At 41.7% G+C, this 22,149-nt stretch overlaps 1 protein-coding gene across 4 annotated transcripts in view; it reads left to right on the plus strand.

Annotated features, from left to right (window-relative positions):
* Nucleotides 1-21,909, plus strand: part of LOC108919409 (RNA-binding protein Nova-1) — a 44,069-nt gene extending 22,160 nt beyond the window's left edge. For 3 of the 4 annotated variants that reach the window (XM_029258224.1, XM_029258226.1, XM_029258227.1), the window contains 3 exons: nucleotides 10,891-11,057; nucleotides 15,568-15,639; nucleotides 20,882-21,909. In XM_029258224.1, the coding sequence (XP_029114057.1) occupies nucleotides 10,891-11,057; nucleotides 15,568-15,639; nucleotides 20,882-21,889 (1,247 nt within the window). In that variant the 3' untranslated portion in view covers nucleotides 21,890-21,909. The remainder of the gene's footprint in view (nucleotides 1-10,890; nucleotides 11,058-15,567; nucleotides 15,640-20,881) is intronic. The other variant, XM_029258225.1, reaches the window with a different exon arrangement.
* The last annotated feature ends 240 nt before the right edge of the window (nucleotides 21,910-22,149 follow it).

Here is a 22,149-nt window from a genome sequence, read left to right on the forward strand (position 1 = left end):
CTACACAGCTTGCTGTAACACATTTCTCCTGCCTTACTCTCACTTACTGTGCTCTACACTGTGAGTAATACAAGCTGAAACAAATGTGATGTCCATTTTAATCAGTGTGGAGATCATGTCTAAATATGTTGGACTAAAAGCTTTGTGAGAGAGCTGTGTCTAAAATTGACCCAGTCTGATTGATTGTTTTTACCAAATGCCGATCACAGATACTGGCTTTTTTGAGCGATTCCTACAGGTGCTTATCGGAATAATAATTTACATTTACGTTTACATTTACATTTGCATTTATTCATTTAGCAGACGGTTTTGTCCAAAGCAACTCACATCTCAGCAAAAGTACAATTTATGCATTACATTAAGAGAGGGAGACCTAGCTGCAATCATGAAAGTCTCAAGCAAATAATAATAATAATAATGTATGTGTGTGGATGTATATTATATGTACAGGCCACCATAGATAGTATTCAAACCTAAGACTGTACGCCACAGGAGGAAAGCATCATCTAAATGAATAAATAAAGGTAATATTTTAATAAGCTTCTTTCTTTACTTAGATGCCTTTTAGCTGCTTCCAGTTTACACCTGAGAATTATTACCCATTATATTCTGTTTGTGTTTCACACATACTTAAGATATGTTACATGAATGGAATCCTGTGGTAAATTAACCATGCCTGTTGAGTCTCTGCTGATGACTTGTTTTGTTTTATGGACTTGCAATACTGTATTGTATGCGATTTAATTAGATTTTAATTTAATTCAATTTGATATCTTCTAAATGAATAAAAGTAGCTCCTATAAAATTATTGACACTTGAATTTTTTGGAAAAAACTCTTTAGTTTTCTCTCAAAGTAAGTTGAAACTGATCAAAGTATCAGCACAATTTTAGGTCAAAGTAACTGCAGTCAAGGGCTTCCTATAGTCATCATTGAGTTTTCTGCGCCTCTGTACTAACAGTTTGTCCCACTCTTTTGGTGTTAACTGCTCTAGTTGTACTGCATTTGAAGGGTTCCGGCTGCTGTTTTTAGGTCTGTCCATGGGCTTTCAATGGGATTTAGACCTGGACTCATTGCTGGCCACTTCATGAGTCCAACATTTTGTCTGCACCATTCCTGGGAGATTTTTGAAGTGTGTTTGGAGTCTTGACATGCTCAAAGATCAATGATCTTCAACAGAGACTCAACTTTCTGACACTGGGTATGACATTGCACTCCAAAATGCCTTGGTATTCTCCTGATTTCGGGATGCCATGCACGTGGTCAAGGCACCCAGTACCAGAAGCCGCAAAGCAACGCCAAAAAATCAGTAAACCTCCATCATGTTTCACTGTAGGGAAGGTATTCTTTTCTTTGAAGGCTTCATGTTGTTTTTGCAGAAATAGAGATGATGTGCATAGGAAAACATGACTGTAGTTTGCCAAAACACACCTGAACTGCCAGGATCCTTCTAGGAGAATGTCCTGTGGAGAAATCAGGCCAAATTAGAGCTTTTGGGTAAATCACAGCACCATTAGAGAAGACTGTGAGTTATTTGCAAAAAGTGCAAGCTTGCCAATATTTTTGGCTGTGACTGTACGGTAAATGTATAATAATGACTTATTCAGTGAAGAAACTTGCAGTAGTTCAAGGTTTAAAAAATCTTATACAAGGCAACACAGGTGAGCTACACAGACATACTTCCTTACGTGTCACTGCAGTTAGATCTACATTCTCTGTGTTCCTCCTTTGCAGTTCTCCACCAAGTTCTACTGATGGGTACTGACCCCGTGACCCTCGCAATACCTTTGCCTCCTAGTCATACCAATATGTGTGGCCCCTTCCCTATCCCTAGGAGAAGAGGGACAATGCTGAAAAGGTGGAAAAGGAATGATGATGACACGTGTCTTCCTTCCTGGGCTGTGTGTGCAGCGCGTGCAGAGCAGAGAGCCGCGCTGTGGCAGGGACGGTGTGCAACGCGAGGGCAGGCAAGACGATCAGTCTGTGCTGATGCAGCTGCTGTCGCCCATCAGCCTGGGAATGCGGGGCTTATTAAGCCTTTAATCGTCTGCTCCGCTTTTACTCTTAAACTCAGATCTTGCATCAGAAAGCTCGTATGGCACAGTAAAATATTGCTTTACTTTTAGTTTTAAGTAACACCGTTTTAAGTACAATTTATACAATTAGCCCTCTTCAGTAAACTTTTTTAAATACTTGTAAAACTGTTAATCTGGAGAGTTGAAGACGAGGCTACTGGCAACACTTGATACTGAAGTGTCTGTGACAGGCAGCTTTATTGAGATTTCTGCTATAAAACCATGTACATGGAAATTTTTTTTTTTTTTTTTGGAGCTGCAGCCATAAACCTTGCATTTTAAAAATCTGCCTCTGTGAAAAAGGAGCTGGCGCAAATTACATCTCTTCCAAGACGATGACGTACAGCCTAACTCGGCAGCAAGTCTAGAGAGAGAGAGGTTGTTTCATTTTCCTGGGGAAAAAAAAACAGATTTGAAAAGAGAGGAGTGGAGACTCCGTGTTTTCTTCTGGTGCCTTCTCGGTGCCATAGTTTCAGAGATGCGTGGTGACCACTGCAGGCTGCGGCCCTTACTGGCGCACCGGCGGCCATTTTGAGCCATTGACTGTGCTGTTTCCCCCCTCAGAACCGTTTTCGATTTTTGTGGCACAGAACTTGGAAGCGCAGTTTCTAATGACTGTGCTTTTTGATCAAAAGAATTCCATTAATGTGAGCAAATGTGGTTTGCCGCTACAAGCATGACTCATCCGTGGCGTGTCACTGTTCAGACAGACTCCGCTGTCTCCAGTTTCTAGGGCTGAGTTTCCATTAATAATTTGTGCAGACAAGCTCCCCGTGATCGAAAACAATCAACATATGTGTGCATTCAGTTCTTGATAGTGCCCGAATCCTCTTAAATTGCGTGACGTCATATGGAAAATTGTTTTCAACTGGAAAAAAGATGTGCAGCAAGAGACAGAAAGGCAGGCAATATGAAAATCGCGGGCCTCTTAAAATAAGTGTAGTAATCGTGTTTGCAGTGGGTTATTTTTGCTTTTATCTCATTAACCTCAAACTAAAAGTGTATCTCTTCCAAGATGCGCCTAGTACTTTGAGGTTGTTTTGTAGCCGTAACCTTGCTCGAAGGTTTTGTTTTTTTTTTTTGAGTTTATGTAAACCTGCATTTGTTCTGTAGTAATTTTGATAACCAAAAATATTCACTGCTGTTAACGTGTTCGACCGAGGGAGGTAATGCTTGGTTAAGTGGAGATTTGCGGCTGGCCCTGAGAGTCATGCTTTCTGCAGGTTTTTTAGAGACCTTTCAGCTAGTAATTAATTTACAGATGGAACACCAGGTGAGGTGAGAACCTGTCCAAATAATGACTTGAATGAACAGTTTTGTGTACGGTGAGAACTGGGGCCCCTGCAGCTCTCCAGGACTGGAGATCATCACCCCTGCTGTAAAGCTTTGGAAGTGCTGCTGGGTCCACTGCTATTTGGCTGTCCTTACTCTCGCTTTGTCCCTGACAGCATGCTTCCATTGGATCAGGTATCCTTGTTGGCGCTTAATTTACTGTATGGTTTTCAGGGCCTGGTCTGCGTGGTGCTGGATAACTTTGTCCGGTGCCTTTGGGACAGACTAAGGGTGCACTCTCGTAGAGGTGTCCGTCCTTTGTCTTTCTCCCTCTCTGTGTCCTGTGGTACTCGGTGTATTACTGCTGGTGTAGAGACAGGGACCTTCCTACAGCTACTGTGAAGCGAATACCAATCTCATCAGAAGAGAACACCCTGCTACCTTTTGCCATGGGTCTGATAACCCTGTGCACACAGATTCCGAATCCACAAACTAGGATTAGGGTTTTCAGGCGTTACCTGATGTTATGTCTGGTTACACTGGTATTACAAACCGAAGTTTAAATCATGTTGTCTCCTGAAATTTGTCCAGCCGTAGTCTTTTTTGCTATAAATTATTGTTACTAAGTGGGGGTGCGGTGGCACAACAGGTTTGGCTGGGTCCTCCTCTCTGGGGGTCTGGGGTTCAAGTCCCGCTTGGGGTGCCTTGTGATGTCCTGTCCTGGGTGTGTCCCATTGCACCCTGTGTTGCCAGGTTAGGCTCTGGCTTGCCGCAACTCAACTTGGGAGCAGCGGCTTCAGCCAATGTGTGTGTGTTATTGTTATTATGTTATCCACCCATCCATTATGAGTCACTGTCATGGTGGTCCAGAATCTATCTTGGAAGCTTCAAGTGAGGCAGAGTACACTGTGGATCAGATGCCAGTCCATTACGTACACACAAACATTCTTAAACACTCTCATTCACTCAGTGTTTCACACATTTAGGGACATCAGTTCACTTAGAATACATCTCTTTGCACTCTGGGAGGAAACTGGAGTACTCAAAGAAAACACGAGAACATGCAAACTTTCAAAAGACATGGCTGGATTTGAACCTACAACTTAGGAACTCTGCGACACCAACACTACCTGCTGTGCCACAGCGTTGCTATGTTATACAAGAGAAATTTGCAGCAGTTACTGTCAGTGGTTCCGGTGTGTTCCTTGTCATCTACATAAATTTGGCTTGTGCAAAGATGTAGTGCCTGAGCTTGATGTAACAGCATAAAAGTTTCCTGTTTGCGGATAATGGTATGATCTGAATCTATTCCATAGCCCTGCAATCTGTTTGTTTTTTATGGGACATGGCTCCCATCTGTAGCTGTGATTCCCAGGCTAAGTCTCTCTCCCTGTGGGCTGGTAAAGCATAAGGTGCAGGATATCCTACAAAGTCCTGTAAACACAGAACTGGGAAGAAGAATCTTCTGGAGGAAAACTGTGGGCAGTTCTTTTCACATGTTTTATTTTCCTAATATTGACACAAGTCTACTAATCAGACTGCATGTTATGTAAATCAAAGTATACACTCAGTAGTAGGAGGGTGCGATGGCGCAGTGGGTTGGACCACAGTCCTGCTTTCTGGTGGGTCTGGGGTTCGAGTCCCGCTTGGGATGCCTTGCGACGGACTGGCGTCCCATCCTGGGTGTGTCCCCTCTGGCCTTACGCTCTGTGTTGCTGGGTAGGCTCCGGTTCCCCGCGACCCTGTATGGGACAAGCGGTTCTGAAGGTGTCTGTGTGTACAGACTGCATGTTATGTAAATCAAAGTATACACTCAGTAGTCTGTAATTGTGTGATATTTGTACTGTTAAGAAGTACATCATCATACAGTGAGTCATTTGAAAAAATGATGCTGTCAACAGAATTTCTGCCTTTTGAACTCCACATTTTACTCAATAGTTGTGATGCTTAGAGGTGCACAGGCATATGCATTTATTAAACCATTCATTCTTTTTCTGTGGCCAAAGCAACCAACCAACCAATGTTAACAACCACTTGTCCCGAGCGGGGTTGCGGCGAGCCGGAGCCTATCCCGAAAACGCGGGGTGCAAGGCTGAATGGGGAGGGGACATACCCAGGATGGGATGGCAGTCTGTGGTCAAAGCATTTATGAAATACATTCAGTCTGGTGTGTACATATAAATATATAAAAGATATAGCTAAAAGTAATGTTGCATTATTTTACTTTAGTTTTTAAAAATGCTTTTCTTACCTTTGTTTCAAGTTGCAAGACTGAAGTTGTGTTGTCTTGTGTATTCAATGAATACAAGGAAATTCTTGTACCGTAGTCCTCTTTCATACAGTTATATATATTGCGCAGTGGGAAGTACAAGGACGGGTCATAGAGAAAGATAAAACAAACAAGAAACAAACAATAGTGCGGAACAAGATAATAATGGTCAATACGGTAGTGTAGTTCAAATACAAGACAATGCAACCATACAATTTACAGTACAGGGGGATATAATATGTGGAATGGATATTTAAAACTTCAGGTATATGGCATAAAAAGTGCAAGATGGCAGTGTGTGTTCACCTCTTAGGCTTAGAATTTGGGTATTGTTTATACAAGGCAGGTATGATTCAGTTCTGTGGTTGTCAGGCCAGCGATGTTGTGTAAGTACAGAGTAAGAGGTTCTGCTTCAATTTCACACATGCCTGAGTGATGCAGTCACTGTGCTCTGTACATATTCTGCAGGCCGCCACGTATTCCCCTCCAGCTCAGTGATCAGAACTCCTTGAAATGTGTTTGTGATAATACTACAGTTTAGGACTTGGCTTTTATTATCATTCTCGAATCCTTAAGCCACATCTCACTTGGTGTTAGCAGATGTAAGATGCATTCAAGCGTGTGTGTTTGCTTGTTTATGCCAAAAGACCAAGCTCCGCACCTCAGCGCGAATGCTCCAAGCAAACCTGGGAAAGATTTAAATGAAGCGTACGAGGAACACCTTGATCATGGTGCATTTTAGTGTTTTTTTCATTGCTGTGAAATGTAAATGTGGAAAGCTCAGTGCAAGAGTCAAGTGTACCTAGAGTGGAAATCTATTTGAAGGTTTGGGAATCCCTGGTGTAAGAGAAGATTAGGGTGATTTAGGGGGAGGTAAATATTAAAGCATTTCTATTGAAAAATCACAAAAATGTGATAACAATGTAAGGGGACTTCTGCATGTTCACTATTCATTCATTTAGCTGATGCTTTCTATAAAGCACCTCACACTGAGTTTGTACACTTAGCAACTTATCTACTTAGACTCCTTGGTAACTTCTACTAGACCAATTCAGGGTAAGTACCTTGCTCAAGGGTACAACAGCAGGAGTGGGCGTTCAAATCTGGATCTTTCAACTGCTAGGCAACAGTTCTAAAGACCATGCTGCCCTGTAAGATTTTGGAAGTGTACTCGAAGTGAATTGAAAGGGAGCTGACCACGTTTTCAGTTTGTGCCCTAACTGTGTTCATCGCGGCATGATCTCAGTATGAGCGCGCGGGTACTGTGATATATCGACCCGACTCCTTGTGAAGTGATCAAGAGTCTGTGTAAAGTGTGCAGTTGACTCGCAGAACTAATTTCCAACAGTACCGTCACTCTCCAGGCATTGATAAATGAACAAATTATGTTAGCATTTGAATAATTTAAAACTTGAACTACATCTGCTCTCCGGCAGATTTCTTGCTGCATGAGAGCAGTGTGTGTTTTGAATTACGCACTAGACCCTCCAGTCCTGCCTTGGCTCCAGAGCAATGACTTTCCAGGCTTTGCAGGACTCAGTCACACATGTACGCTTGGTGGAGAATGTGCTCTGTTCTATACTCAGTACAATTGGTCAGACGAAAGGGCCCCTGGGACGCAGCCATGACGCGGGCTGTCTCACACGAAGGATTTACCCTCTCTCCACACCGCCCTTGCTCCGGCCCGGGGTAGATTAGCAGCTTTAGCTCATCGATCACTCTGTACAGCAGCAGTTGTTAGCAGCACCACGAGGATGGTCAAAGCAACATTTATATAGAAAGGCCTGCTTTTGAGACTTAACAGAGTTTAGCTCATTGTCATTGAGCTATTTATACCACACACACCCCCCACTGTTGGATGCCTTGCAGATGCACAGAAGCACTCGTCGGGAAAGAGGTTCAGCGAAACTGGTTACACCACGGAAAGACAAATCTGCTGCATATGTGTGTGTGTGTGTGTGTGTGTGTGTGTGTGTGTGTGTCTCTATGTGTGCCTGTGTTATTAAGCACATGTGTTTGCCTGTATTTGTGAAGGAATGTACAAGTTCATGCGAGTGGATGTCAGGGCTTGGAATTTCACACATGGTGCTGATAGATTGTAAAGACCTGGAGGTACATGATGCATGTGTGGATTTCTGAGGTCATTAGGGGAGCATGAGTTGCTTAATGGAGGATGTAAGTGGAGATAGGTTGTTTGGAGTGGAGCTGGATTTTGAGATGGGGTGTGTGGGTGACTTTGGATTTCCATAAGAGGTGTGTATAGCTAACCAATTGCCCTAAAGCATTTAAATTTAGTCTCCTCCCCTAAGAACAATGTCAGATTAGTCACCTGTGTTTAATTCTACCTGAGCATCTAATGTGTGTAGGTGTGTGTACCACTGTGTGTGCTGCTGCCTTAAGCCGTGCACATAACCGCAAGGTGAGAGCAGAAAGCTGAAAATAAATGGAAGGATAAAAATAATAAATAATGTAGCATAAGTGCATGAACTTTTGTTTTTATGGGCAAAGTAGGTATTGAGTACTAGACAGATGTTAGATTTTGTGCCGTTCAGTTGTTCACCATTTATTTGCTTCCCTCTACTTAGTAAGGATAGAGGTTTCCAGGGAAACATGCTGTTGTGATCTCCCTCCAGGCTGGAGGATGCAGTCACCCCTGTCATTAATGGCTTTAATCATGTGGAAATGATGGATCTAGGTGTGGATTTGTTGTGCAAGAAAGGCCTTGAAGTAAAGGCCAAGGTGGCAGAGTGTATCTGTGAATGTAATGCAGGAGTATGATTTAATGGTGGCGTAGCATACTTAACCTGCCAGGTTGATTTAGCTTATTACCATTTCTTTTAAGGCTACTGTTTTAAGGGAAACCATTAACTCAGTAAATCTGCAGCCATGATCTATTGTGACCTCTTGGAAGCTCTGTTACATACCTCTACTGCAGACTTCCAACAAGTTGACTACAGCACTGCAGGTATACGACACTGGGATTTTTTCCCACATTCCCTCTGAATGTAGGTGTACCTTTATGCACTCCTTCACCTCCTTAAAGTGAAAACGACAGTTAATGAATGACAAGAATGACAATTTCTCTACTTTTGAGGAAAGCAGGGGGGTAAATGAGCTGAGGCACAACCATCTACAGGTGACTGGGAAACCATTATTACATTTGTTTTGGCCATTTCATTGATTGGTCTACCTTGTTGTAAGTTGTATGTGCTTGAATTTTGGATCATACTACTATGCACCCATCTCTAAACAATAGATTAATTTTTGATCTTTTCACCTATCCCAAATGAGCACATTTGGGGAGCACATGAAATTGTTACAGGATTGCTTATGTCTTAATTTCAAAACCGTTCTGTTATTATAGTAGTTCAGTGACGGTTTTAACACTACTCAGAGAGTATTATGTTGTTTTTCCGCACAGCTGCTAGAAACAATAGCACTTTTAAGTCCCGCGTTTGCTTGCTGTAAATTACGTCCCTCTGCATTGCAGACTTTGAAAAATGCAACCCCGCTTTATCGGAGTATACTGTAAATCTGCAGGAGTTTATTGCAATTTCCCATGCATAGGGATACATTGCTTCAATCTGTATTTGGAAGCGTACTGGAAAGGGAAGCAAAGCTGACATGTGGTAAATCGGTATTTTAGGTTGGTTAGTTTGTCAGCAATGATTTCAAAGTCCAAAACAATGTGCAGTGCAGGGATAATTTCTGAAGAAGAGCAGCTGAAAAATCCTTGACACATACCAAAGAAGCAGAGGTAGACACCTATGATGGACATTTGCGTAGCATAGCGTCAGGGTGGGCTTTTGGATTAATTAAAACATATTAGGATTATTAGCACTATTTATGGCGCTTGAACATTGTACACTGATTGGAATCTTGCAGGGAAACAGGTAACGCAGCAGTTTTGCTTTTTAAAGCATGTGACTCTTGTGTGAATTTTAAAGACATCTGCTTCTTTACAAAATATCCAGCTTTATAAGTCCAATAAAAGGTTCTCTGGTAGGTAAATACAAGAGCTCAGATAGTGGAATAGATGTGTGACAGTTGTGGTACGGTTGTTCATTTAGAGCACAGTGAGATCATTTTGATCTGCGTGGAAAGTTGTTCAGAAAAAAGGTCTTCCGATAGCCAAGTGCGAAAAACAAAATAGCCACCCATGTCATCAGAGAGGTCTGAACGAAGCACTCGCATCTGAGACACACTCCTCCGTAATCGCCTGTGCTGTTAAAATCTGATTAGGAGTACCAATAACCAGAAAGCGGCCACTTCAGGCAACACAATCAAAAGGCAAGTTGCTGTCAAGGCAGATGAACACTCGCAGGTATAGAAAATAGTTCCGTGTATCCTCAGAACCACTTGAATGTAAGACAAAGATTCATCGCTGGCGTACAAGCAAGAAGGCGCTTGAAGTCTTAAATCTGGGCAGCTGCGGAAGCCCTTGGTTCCCGTTGTGCTGCTCTGCGACAACCAACCGGAGTGTAGTCACTGGGTCAGTGTGAAAAGTGAGATGTGATTTGCAATGATGCTTCTGAATTATACGCACTGGCACGAGTCCTTTAAATTTCCCCCCAATTTGTTATCTTTTTACAACGCGATCTTCTTTAAAACGGCATAAAAGTACAATAATTGCATAATGACGAGTTAAATTATTCCTCAAAAACTGCTAAAGGTTATTCAATTAAAAGTGCTTACATCAGTGTCTACTTTATATTGGCTGGGAAAGAACAATTCTACATGGAACCAAGGCAATAAATTGGAGTGGATGTCTTTCAGATAATGTCCCATCACAAGAGCGTAGAAATCTGCCTCACGCCTCCAACCCAGCAGCCTGTGTAATGCTGAATTTGTGCTGGGAAAGTGTTACCGGAGTCTGCTTGGCTGCTTGATCTTTGTTGCATCTTACTATAAAAGAGGACTTTGCAACTTTGGTTCTCTCAGCCTGCAGGCTACGATGGCTTGGTTTTCTGCCGAACTTTTAATTATTCAGCCTCGACTGCAATTTTGATTGAGTTTGTCGTATGACTCGAGTCGTGTTAAACGGAATGTGCTTTCTCGACGGCTCGTTAATATTTTCAGTTGCATTAACCTAAAAGAAATTTTGCAAAACATTTACATCTGTTCCAATAAACTATTTTCCATTATTTTTCCTCATCTGTGGAGCGTAGCGCTGCTTCCGGGGATGTAGGGATCGATCCGGTCCTGTAGGTATAGTGCTCGACGCAGCCATGGGAAGCCAGCACACCTGGGCCACTGACATTCTTCTACTCTGCAGGTACCACAGAGCGCGTGTGCCTGATCCAAGGCACAGTAGAGGCTCTGAATGCTGTACATGGCTTCATCGCGGACAAGATCCGGGAGATGCCCCAGAATGTGGCCAAGACGGAGCCTGTCAGTATCCTGCAGCCCCAGACCACCGTAAACCCCGATCGAATCAAGCAGGTGGGCTCCCTGACCTGTGCACCAGGGGCACAGAGTAGCAGTCAACACAGCTCACCAGGCCACGCATGCTTTGTCATTCTGTTCCAGTCTTGATCGGGGAGTCACTTTTTGTTTTTGTGTCTAGTTTATGCACTGAACCGAAATCACTGCTTGCATTTGGTGAGTAATTGCCTAGCAGATGGGTAAAATGCTATCAATGACCATCTCAAACCTGTCATCAGCCAGCGGTATCCCAGTCTGGAAGATGATATCACCGCACATTTCCCACTGTTTATTTCTATACACACAACTCTGAGGGAGTTACATGTTTTCATATTTGCTGAAGCTTTGCCTAATTTACAAAATGTTTGTTTTTTTTTTTTTTTTGGATTAACTTTCTTACTCAGCAGCAACAGTTTATTGTAAATGGAGAAGTTTTTCGATTGGGAGGTAAGTGACTTGTATGCTGTTGCCTTCTTTGGCGCAGTGCTGATATCACAGATATAGGAACCTGTAGACTGTAAATTTCTACTGTGCCATGATGTGGGCTTCAAGGTAGCATGATGTAAGAGTAGTAAAGACAGGAACTTGGTTTTCCAGAAAGGCTAATCAGAAACCTATAGACCAGATGATGGGTATCACTACAGGGTTTCCTTAGGAGAGAGAGTTATTTATTCCATTTTTAATGGTACCAGGGATAAAGGTGACGATTAAAAGTCAAAGCTGTAAAGTTTTCCTCTCGTAATAGTTCAGATGCTCATAAGCCAAAAATGAGTTTTTACTGAATGAACTACGATCAGTGGTATGGTCAATTCTGCCAGCAGCTGTTCCTGAAAATGGCACATAAAGTGAAATATGGTGGAATGGGACTGTTTCCTGGTGGTACGGTGGCGCTGTGGGCAGCAGTAGTACCTAACAGCTCCAGTGCTGTGGGTTTGAATCCAGCTCTGTTTGCGTGGAGTCTGCAGGTTCTTCGTGTGTTGACGTGGGTTTACTCTGGGTACTCGTGGTTTCATCCTATACTCCAAAGATATGCTTTTCAAGTTAATTGGTCACTCTAAATTGTTTTTAGTGTGTTCATATGTGAGTGAATGAACGTGTGTGATTTCCCTTTGATGGTCTGGGGTGCGGACCATAACTCACGCATACACGCAGAACGGACAGTTCTCACACTCTACAGACGATGCAAAAATGCACTATGTATTTTATCTTTTAAACGTGGAAAATCTAATTCAAAATTTGCAGTAAGAGATGACTGAGAGGCAATTCTCATAATGTGTCTGCTGTAATCGTTCATAATGATTGTAAAGCTTCTCTACTGAGGTGCTGTATCTGTAGTGTCATTTGTGATGAATAGGTAGTAATTCAAATAATCCAAAATGATGATATTCCTTTCAAGACAATTCTATACATTTCATCATTTCAACATTTAAACTGATTTGTAAGGTTTTTCGTTAGCGGCGTGACGATATAGCGAGTGGCACTGGTGCCTCATAGCTCATGTGGGTTTGGATGTGAGCTTGAGTTTGTGCGCAGAGTGTGCATGTTCTCCCCGTGATCGCTTGGGTTTCCTCCCACAGTCCACAGATCCGTGCTTCATGTGGACTGACAACTTCACATTGCCCCATGACTGTGTGTATTTGCCTTGCAATGAACTGGCATTCAGGGGGTACCCTGCCTCATGCTCTCTGCTTCTGGCATAACCTCCAGACCACTTTGACCCTGCTTTGGACGATTAGTTATTGATAATGAATGGTAAGGCTTTCCTTTGCCTTTTCTGCACTTTCTCTAAAACATTAATATTTTCCTTTAGGGCTCATTATTATGATAGATGTTGGTTTGGCAATATGATAAAAGTAACAAGACTTCTGAGACATGCTTGCGAGGGGGATACAAGGGATCTGAGATGTATAGGGGCAGTCATGCCCTGCGTGTGTGTGTGTGTGTGTGTGTGTGTGTGTGTGTGTGTGTGTGTGTGTGTATGAAAGAGGCTCGTTTTTGCCTTGCGTGGTGCTTAACATCTCCAAGGCCCTTGAATCTTCAATTGAAATTTTTGTTCTCACATAATCTTTCTCATGTGAGTTGATAGCTTCTTATGTGAATTTCAGGGTACAAATTACCTGTGCCTCTAAATGCAAATGCTTGTCATGCACCTCCATTTACATATCTGAGTATTTATTTTAAGGTCATTTCAGTTGTACAGTGATGTTTAATACTTGCAGTATAGGAACAGAAGTGGGGGGAAAAAAATTTTCAAAAACCCAAACTCCTAAATCGTTTTTATTCAAAAACAATTCATCTTTGATTATATGGGTTCATTACAGAGCTGTTTTCTAGCCCAGATGTCTGATCCAAATTATGAAAAATCCATCCCGCTGGTGCTTACTGCATAATTTTAAGCAGTGAACATATTTATTGTATTTTTAATATAGTGTGTGGTTCTACTCTATAATAAACATTATGCATATGCTATTTGGAAAGGAAAAACATGCGCTGCATCTGACACATTTCCCCTTTCCCTGGTTTAAAAGTTAACAAACTAATAATTGTGTACTTCCACGTTTAATTTTGTCCCCCCAATGGGCAACATTCGTAAGCATTTATGTTATTAATCATGAGTTTCAGTGTGTATGACCTTGGTTCAAATGCTCTATACAAAGGTTTCCTAAAGACATCATCTGATTTGACATGTTTTTGTGTTGGTCATGCAAAAATGTGTTGAACCATATTTCCTGACCAAGTTCACAGACTTACAGTTGAAAATGATCTCAGACCTTCTTAGTCACAGAGACACAGTGGATTCATTACTGAATGTCATTTTTTGTCTCCTTTGATTTTCTGGTGAAAGGAACACAACATGCCAAAATGTCATATCTTCAGTTCAGGTATGAACCACTGCATGTCAGACCCTTCCCATTTCCATTTCCCCCATTCAGTGACCCCTTAAGGAATGTTTTAATGTTCACCCCTTTGTAAAACATCATTTTCCCAAAATATAATGATCCTTTGCAAATAGTCTACAGTCACTAGTAAAGACATGCTTACTGAAAAGCAAGGAAAAAAAAATTAAATGCCTATGGTTCTTCATTATTACTCTTTAGTTTATACAGTTGGGCTGAAGAACGCATATTTTGATCGGTTACTCATTAAGCATACAGAATTTGGTACAAACAACTTTTGCTGTCTGGCTCACAGACTGTTGCTCTTTTGCTGTACATGTTTATACATAATTTCCTAATTGTTAGAAACTTGTCATGTCTACATTGGTTAGAGCTATTGGTAAGCAAGTGCTTTATGTAAATTAAGCTTAATTTAGGGTGCTTTTATTGATAGGGTACATAGATCCCATCACCAAGTGAATACTCTAATTTATCCTCTAGTCCCCATACCTTTGACAATACCCCTATTTCATAGTCACCCCAGACCTTCAGCCTTCCAAATATCATGTCCTAACCCTCCCAGTTTACCCCATTTGCTGCCATTGTCATTGGAACCCCTGAGGATGTGGGTCACCACCTTCATCCACCTGCACCTTCATCTGATATTGGCCTTGCCTACGCTGCTGAACATCACAACCCTGGGCACTTTAGGTGCACAGCATGAAGACCAACCCAGTTCGACTAAGATTTTTTTGCTCTCTCTGGGCCTGTCCTACTTTAGTTTTGGTGTGTTTTTATGTATTGTTGTTAAAAAAGGAATCTACCAGGTCCGGGTTGCTTTTACCTTGTAAGTATGTCAAGCATAAAAATCTGGTGGAGTTCAAGTCAGATACTCTAGGTTTGTTTTTCTCAGTATATCATCACTATCCTATATAAAGGATATGAATATCATAACAGTCTTATGGTATCAAGTCTTCACAGAACTGTAACAATTAATCCACCTATTCACATTTACATTGACTAATGTTTAATTGGCTCTTAATCCTTGCCTGAGAATTGTTGCTAATGTATGGGCATGGCCATGGAGCAGGTGTGTGAGAGTGTCAGGTCCTTGGGGATGAGCTAGGGCTACCCTGTCACCAAAGAGAATGTTCAGATTTTGAGATTCTTGTGCATGAGGTCCTATACGAGTAGATTTCTACTAAATAGTGGTAAAAAGTCTAACAAGAAAAAATCTAAAAGTAAAATTGTAAGCAAATTTCAAGTAAATATAAACAGTACCTGCTTAAATTTTGCAAGACATACTGTTGCTTAAGAGCAGTGCCAAAAATGGTTGGGCCTCGTTTCCAGTTAATATAAAGTACTTGTTTCTGCAAGTATTTTTAGATGTGTTGCCTCTTGTCTTGCACAGAGCAGGATGTTCACTGATTATTTGAAAAATGCATATATTTCATATATATTGGCACAAGTATACCTTTTCATCATTGTCTTTTGAATTTCGTTATGCATTTCCTTGTTTTACGTGTTATAGAAGAACTTCTAGAAGAAGTCTAAAGTGCGAATCAGTAAATATATGCTAGTTTATGTGTGGAAGACTGAAAGTGTTTTGCTCATTGGTTTGGTGATTTGTGCTCAACCTGCTTTGTTCCCAGACATTGCCATCCTCCCCAACTACCACCAAGCCCTCTCCATCTGATCACATGACCACCTCCAGGGCCAACCAGGTACAGTATCATACTCTCATCCCAGTCATGTCCTCCTACCGCCAGCTTTCTCAGCAGAAATGGCCTTGTCTCCTGTGGAACACAACCCATGATGAAAGGAATGCTCAAGTCTTCCAAAAAGGAGGGAACTTTTTGGGATATCACTGTGTCAATGTTTGGTATCAAAATAATGTATATAAATAATCACATGACCTGCCTCCTTCTCCTAGTAGTAACAGGTTACCTCTGAACTAATTTGAACATGTAGATACCCCTCTTTATGCAGATGACCTCTGTTTTGTTTTAATAGGTCATTTGTTTTAGTTAAATGAAACTGTGTGGTATTAATATGTAAAGTTGCATTGGTCAAAAGTCTAAATAAAGAGGATTTTGATTTGTGTTACTGCCTATGATTCATTTAGTGATTCGGTTAGAAATACAGGTAGTTGGGTCTAATTAGCTTGGTGCCGTTGTGAACTGTTACTAATACTGTGATTAACCCACTTGCCACAATACTGTACATCTGGTTTCATGCAAATTTTCATTTATTGCCACAGCATTACTGAACTGTGAAATCTGATAGTGAATTGTCAAACTGTTTGGAGCGTTAAAAAAAACGATATCTATGAAGAGGCCTTATCCATGGTGTTCCTCTGTGTGCTGGGGTTGTTGAATGTGCTGGAGACTCAGGCAGCAATAAATCTGAATATATGAACTCAATGTGCAAGACAAAAGACAAATCCTTTTGAATAATCTATGCATTCTTTAATCAGTAGGACATTGTGTTATCAGATTGTTGTATTGTGGAGGAAGTGTGATTGTTTACTCAAAAGTAATGGTGAAGGTTTGTGTTAATATGGAATTGCAGGAACTTTTTGACCGTTTTATTGCTTATTTATTGCGCAATTACTTTTTAGAAAGGAATGAATTTCTCATTCACCTATTGATTCTGTTTTTAGGGTGTAGTCAAGGTCTTTATTGTGAACGCCCAGACGGTGGCGGGGACGCGTACCTGACTGAGGACTGAGCAGATCCGCATTTGCTGCGGTGTCACTCAGGAGGCAAGGCTTTTGTAGGCCCACGCTAGAGCCTCCTTACCATTAACTAACGCGTTCACTGGGTGTCAATCCTACGCTCCATTGCATCAGCTGCAATGGCATTGCGTCTTTCCACACACTGCTTCGGTGACAGATGGAAAATCTCTGCAGACTTTGCAATATTGCTGTTTGGCCTGTGGGCAGTCTTTTTTTCTGTTTTATTCCTTTTGCTCATTTTTTGCTTGTTTGCTCTGCAGGAATGGGTTTTAGTTTAAGTAATCTTTGATTCTTCAAAATTACGACGTAATCACGTTTCATGCACTGCCCAGGTTTTTCCATTAATTTTTAAACATTGCAAACCTTATTTTAGCAATACCAGGAAGTTTGTATTGTTGTAAAAGCTGTTTTTTTATCAGAAGAGTTACAGGAGTTGATCTTATGTTAATTTTATTTTATGTCTAACCATGTCATCAGAGTAGACATGATGAAAATGGACTGAACAGTTTTCAAGTTGTAGTATGAGGGAAGAACATACATTATGGAAGTTGAATTTGTCCTCATCCTTCAGTTTACTTAAAAAAGTGTTTTAATTGCCAGAAATAATGTTTCAATGTGTCAGGTACCATTGAACAATTCACAGTGTTTCCCTCTTAAAAAGCTGACACATTCAACAAGCGAAATAGTTATTTTCACCTAGAGAAATTTAAATGCTATAAACACCAAAATTGTGCATTGCTATTTTTTCATCTGCTCATTTGTTAAAATGCCTGTTTCATACTCAAATACATCAGTTCCCAATTTGACTTCACTCACTAGTCTAAAATAACTAAAATCTGTAGAGGGGCTGACTGGACAAGAGAACAGAGGTTTTTAATTTTCATGCATTTTTTTAGGGTGTTTTCAGATTAAAACACACACACACACACACACACACATTTTCAGAACCGCTTGTCCCTTACGGGGTCACGGAGCCTACCCGGTAACACAGGGCGTAAGGCTGGAGGGGGAGGGGACACACCCAGGACGGGACGCCAGTCCGTCGCAAGGCACCCCAAGCGGGACTCGAACCCCAGACCCACTGGAGAGCAGGACTGTGGTTCAACCCACTGCGCCACCGCACCCCCTCAGATTAAAACTGTCATAATAATTATTAAACAAATAGATTAGTCATGAGCATATTTGTCAGCATATAGGACAGGCTTGTCATTGGAATGACTTTGTTATTGTCCAAAACAATAATTATATGTTGCTCTCTCCCTTACTGGTAGGGTTGAACTGTGGTGGTGCCACAGTTGCGATGTGTGCAGTCATCTGTAAAGCATACTGATAGGACTAATATGTTGACATGAAAATGTGATTAATGGTGTGATTATGAGCAACCAGATAAAACAAAGCTCCAGTCTGTGTGCGCCACTATATTAACCACAGTCCCATGGGCTCCTGGCACCCACCTCTGACGCTGAGCTGCCTCCTGTACACAACAGGAGACACCGGCACACTTGTGCTCTTGTGTAAATCCTCTCCACACCTATTGATTGTTCTTCTTCAGCTGTGTCCAGCTCTTAAATGGCTTGGATGGATACACCATGGCAGAATATTATTGCTACAACTGCAAAGACAGCTACAGTCTGCAAAAACATGATGACTGTGCAATTCATTTGTATCAACTGTCATTTCCAATAAAACAGATTGCTTCCTTCTTACTCAACCCCTTCCCCCTTTTTTTCATCATGTTTGTTTTATATTTTGGTAATTACTGTCCATAACTGTTTTATTAGCACACATAAATGTTTATTATCAGAGGAGCTCAGTTAATGCTTATTCTCAGGAGATTTCATTGATCTGTTCTTCCCATAATGAGAAGTTAATTCTGTGATTTTTTTTCATCATCTCTGATCTTTTTTCTGATCATCTCTGGTCATCTGATGTGATCTATGACTTACAGTGATGTGACAAATGAAGTAAACCCTCAGTTCTATGTATTAACAGAAGTAGGACATAACTAGCCCTCATCTCATCCTCATCAAGTCCTAACAGTAAATTGATGGAACCTCACAATACAAATAACACATATCAGATTTTTTTTTTTCATTATTTGCTCAACCGAAAATAAACCAACATGTTGGAGTCAGAAATAGAAAAGTAAGCACACCGCAGATTCAGTAGCTTGTAGGACCCCTGCCAGCAGCAATAACTTGAAGTAATTGTTTTCTACATGATTTGATCAGTCTTTTATCCCACACTGGAGAAATTCTGACCCACTCGTCCTTACAAATAAAATATCAGTTCATTGATATTTGAAAGCATTGGTCGGCACACAGTTCTCCCACAGTCCCACCACAACGTGCCAATTGGGTTGAACTTAGAACTTTACTTGGCCATTCGAAAACCCTGACTGTTTTCTTTTTGAGTCAATCGGTTATAGATTTACTGGTGTGCTTAGTATCTTTGTCCTGTTGCATGATCCTCTTTTTGCCAGGCTTTAGCTGTCAGACACATAGTCTCATTTTCCTTTGGAATACACTGGTTTAGACAGAAATTCATAGTGGATTCAATGATTGTGATGCACTGATATCCTGTGGCTATAAAACATCCCCAAATCATCACCCCTCCACCATGAGCCTTGATAGATGGTATGAGGTTCTTATGGTGACGTACCGTGTTCATAACAGGCGCTTGGTTGTCCAGAGGACAGTGTTCCACAATTCTTGTGTTTCATTCAGGTGCAATTTTGCAAACTTAAGCCCTGTGGCAGTTTTCTTTCTCTAGAGAAAGGGTTTTCTCATGGATGCTGTTCATGAAAGTCATACGTGTTCAGTCTTTTTCTAATGGTAGAGTGATGAACTAATATTTACCATATTCTCAAGAGGTGTGTTGATGACTGGATGTAGCTTTTTGGTACTTGACAATTTCAGTGAGCATCACATGATCTGCTCTTTGGGTGAATTTTCTGGGGTACCTCCTCCTGGGTAAACTGACAGCTGTCATGAATGTACTCATTTGTAAATGATCTTTCTCACTGTGGAATGATGGAGTCCATATTGTTTGGAAATGTCGATATAACCTTACCTAGACTGATGAGTAGCAACAATTGCTTTTAATGTGATCATCAGAGATATCTTTTCTGCTTGGCATACTGTGTTTACAAAGACTTGAACACTCCAGACCAATCCAAGTTTTTGAACTTAATTATGTGCACTTGATGAGCAACTCTTATTACCTTCTTATTAAGTTCTTATTACCTTCTGAACTGATGTGGCAGCAGAAAGCGTGTGCTTACATTTACACACAGGGTTTCTGCGCTTTGACATTTTTGTTTGAGCAAATAATCATGAAGAGGGTGGTACAATGAGTAATGCTGGTGCTTCGCAGCACCTGGGCTGTGGGCTTGAATGTGAATGTGAGGTTTCTTTTTTTTTTAAGTTCCTACTATGTAAAGCCATATACTTGAAATAGCGTGTACTTTCTTTTTCACATCACTGTAAGCTGTTTGTTTCTTGATGTCCAGTTTCCTCGTTCCTTTGTAAAATTTCAGAATAACTAATGAACTAATAAAACCCTTCCCTAACATCTTGTAAAATGTTACGATTCCTTAACAACTAATAAATACCGGTAAATCCCATACTGCATATGGTATGTGATTTTTGCCAAGCATACAATAAGGTGTTATGCAGTATTTCCCTTATAAAACTTGAAATACTTGATGCACTTTACATTTTCTTAAAAATTATTGAAATTCTTGACAACTAATAAAGCGGTAAGAATTTTCCTAATAAACCGGAGTTCACCTATTCCAAGATATCCTTCTACTTTTAAAATTCACACTTTCATTTTTATATCCAATTTTTTCCTTTCAAAGATTAAAGCCATTTCTGTTTCCCTGTTGTAATGTGTGCAGTCATGGTCTGGAAGTAGCTGTGGAGGACACCAGAAAAGGCATGACATTACGCCTCATGCATTAAATAATAAGAAGCCAGTCTTCCTTGAGAAAAGCCATACTCTTTCTTAGCTGTATTTCATTAGTGGACACTTGGATGAAAAACTAATCCAGTACATGAATGTAAACTAGTAAACTGGGATTGCTACATGTCTATGAAATTTTTACAGTTGTGCTACCAAAGACATTGCAGTGTGCCTCTGAAAATGTAAACACGTGTGTCAGCAATAAGACGCAGCCACAAGATGTACGTTCATCTGTGCTTTTCTCTCCTCCTTCCTCTTCACAGGTAAAGATAATAGTACCCAACAGCACTGCTGGGTTAATAATCGGGAAGGGCGGTGCGACCGTGAAGGCTATAATGGAACAGTCTGGGGCCTGGGTTCAGCTCTCCCAGAAGCCCGATGGGATCAACCTTCAGGAGAGGGTAGTGACCGTGAGCGGTGAGCCTGAACAGAACCGAAAAGCTGTGGAACTCATCATTCAGAAGATCCAAGAGGACCCTCAGAGTGGTAGCTGCCTCAACATCAGCTATGCCAACGTCACTGGGCCGGTAGCTAACTCCAACCCGACCGGCTCCCCCTATGCCAACACTGCCGAGGTGCTGCCCACGGCCGCCGCCGCTGCGGGGCTCCTGGGACACGCCAACCTAGCCGGGGTGGCAGCCTTTCCTGCCGTGCTGTCAGGCTTTACCGGGAACGACCTGGTGGCCATCACCTCTGCACTCAACACTTTAGCCAGCTACGGGTATAACCTCAACACCTTGGGGCTGGGCCTGAGTCAGGCGGCAGCCACTGGGGCTCTGGCTGCAGCGGCCGCGAGTGCTAACCCAGCGGCAGCAGCGGCAGCAAACCTGCTGGCCACCTATGCGAGTGAGGCCTCGGCCAGCGGCGGCTCTGCGGGTGGCTCGGCAGGCACGTTCGCGTTAGGTAGCTTGGCAGCTGCCACTGCTGCCACCAACGGATACTTTGGTGCTGCGGCGCCACTCGCGGCCAGCGCCATCCTGGCCACCGATAAGACCACGGACGGCTCCAAGGATGTGGTGGAGATCGCTGTGCCGGAAAACCTGGTAGGTGCAATACTGGGGAAAGGAGGGAAAACACTAGTAGAATACCAGGAATTGACTGGTGCAAGGATACAGATCTCCAAAAAAGGGGAGTTTGTCCCTGGCACAAGGAACCGCAAGGTGACGATAACTGGAACGCCGGCAGCTACACAGGCCGCTCAGTATCTGATAACACAGCGAATCACTTATGAGCAAGGGGTTCGAGCTGCCAACCCACAGAAAGTGGGTTAACACCTCGATCTGCTCTAACGGATCCCTCCTTTATTGATTCAAGAAGGATGTACTGTATTTTAAAGTCAACTTTTGTTTGTTTGTTTGTTTGTTTGTTTGTCTGTCTTTTCTTTTAATATATAATATGCAAATGAATGAAATTATGTTTAAGACATGTAATGTAAATAATGTGTTTTATCGGAACTTTTCTTGATATGTTTTAGTTCTCTATTTGGCTTGTGTATATTTGTATAGTGTTTCTAGTGTGAGAAGACCTTAGC

This window comes from Scleropages formosus, chromosome 15 (assembly GCF_900964775.1).
Source record: "Scleropages formosus chromosome 15, fSclFor1.1, whole genome shotgun sequence".
In the NCBI taxonomy this organism is placed as follows: domain Eukaryota; kingdom Metazoa; phylum Chordata; class Actinopteri; order Osteoglossiformes; family Osteoglossidae; genus Scleropages; species Scleropages formosus.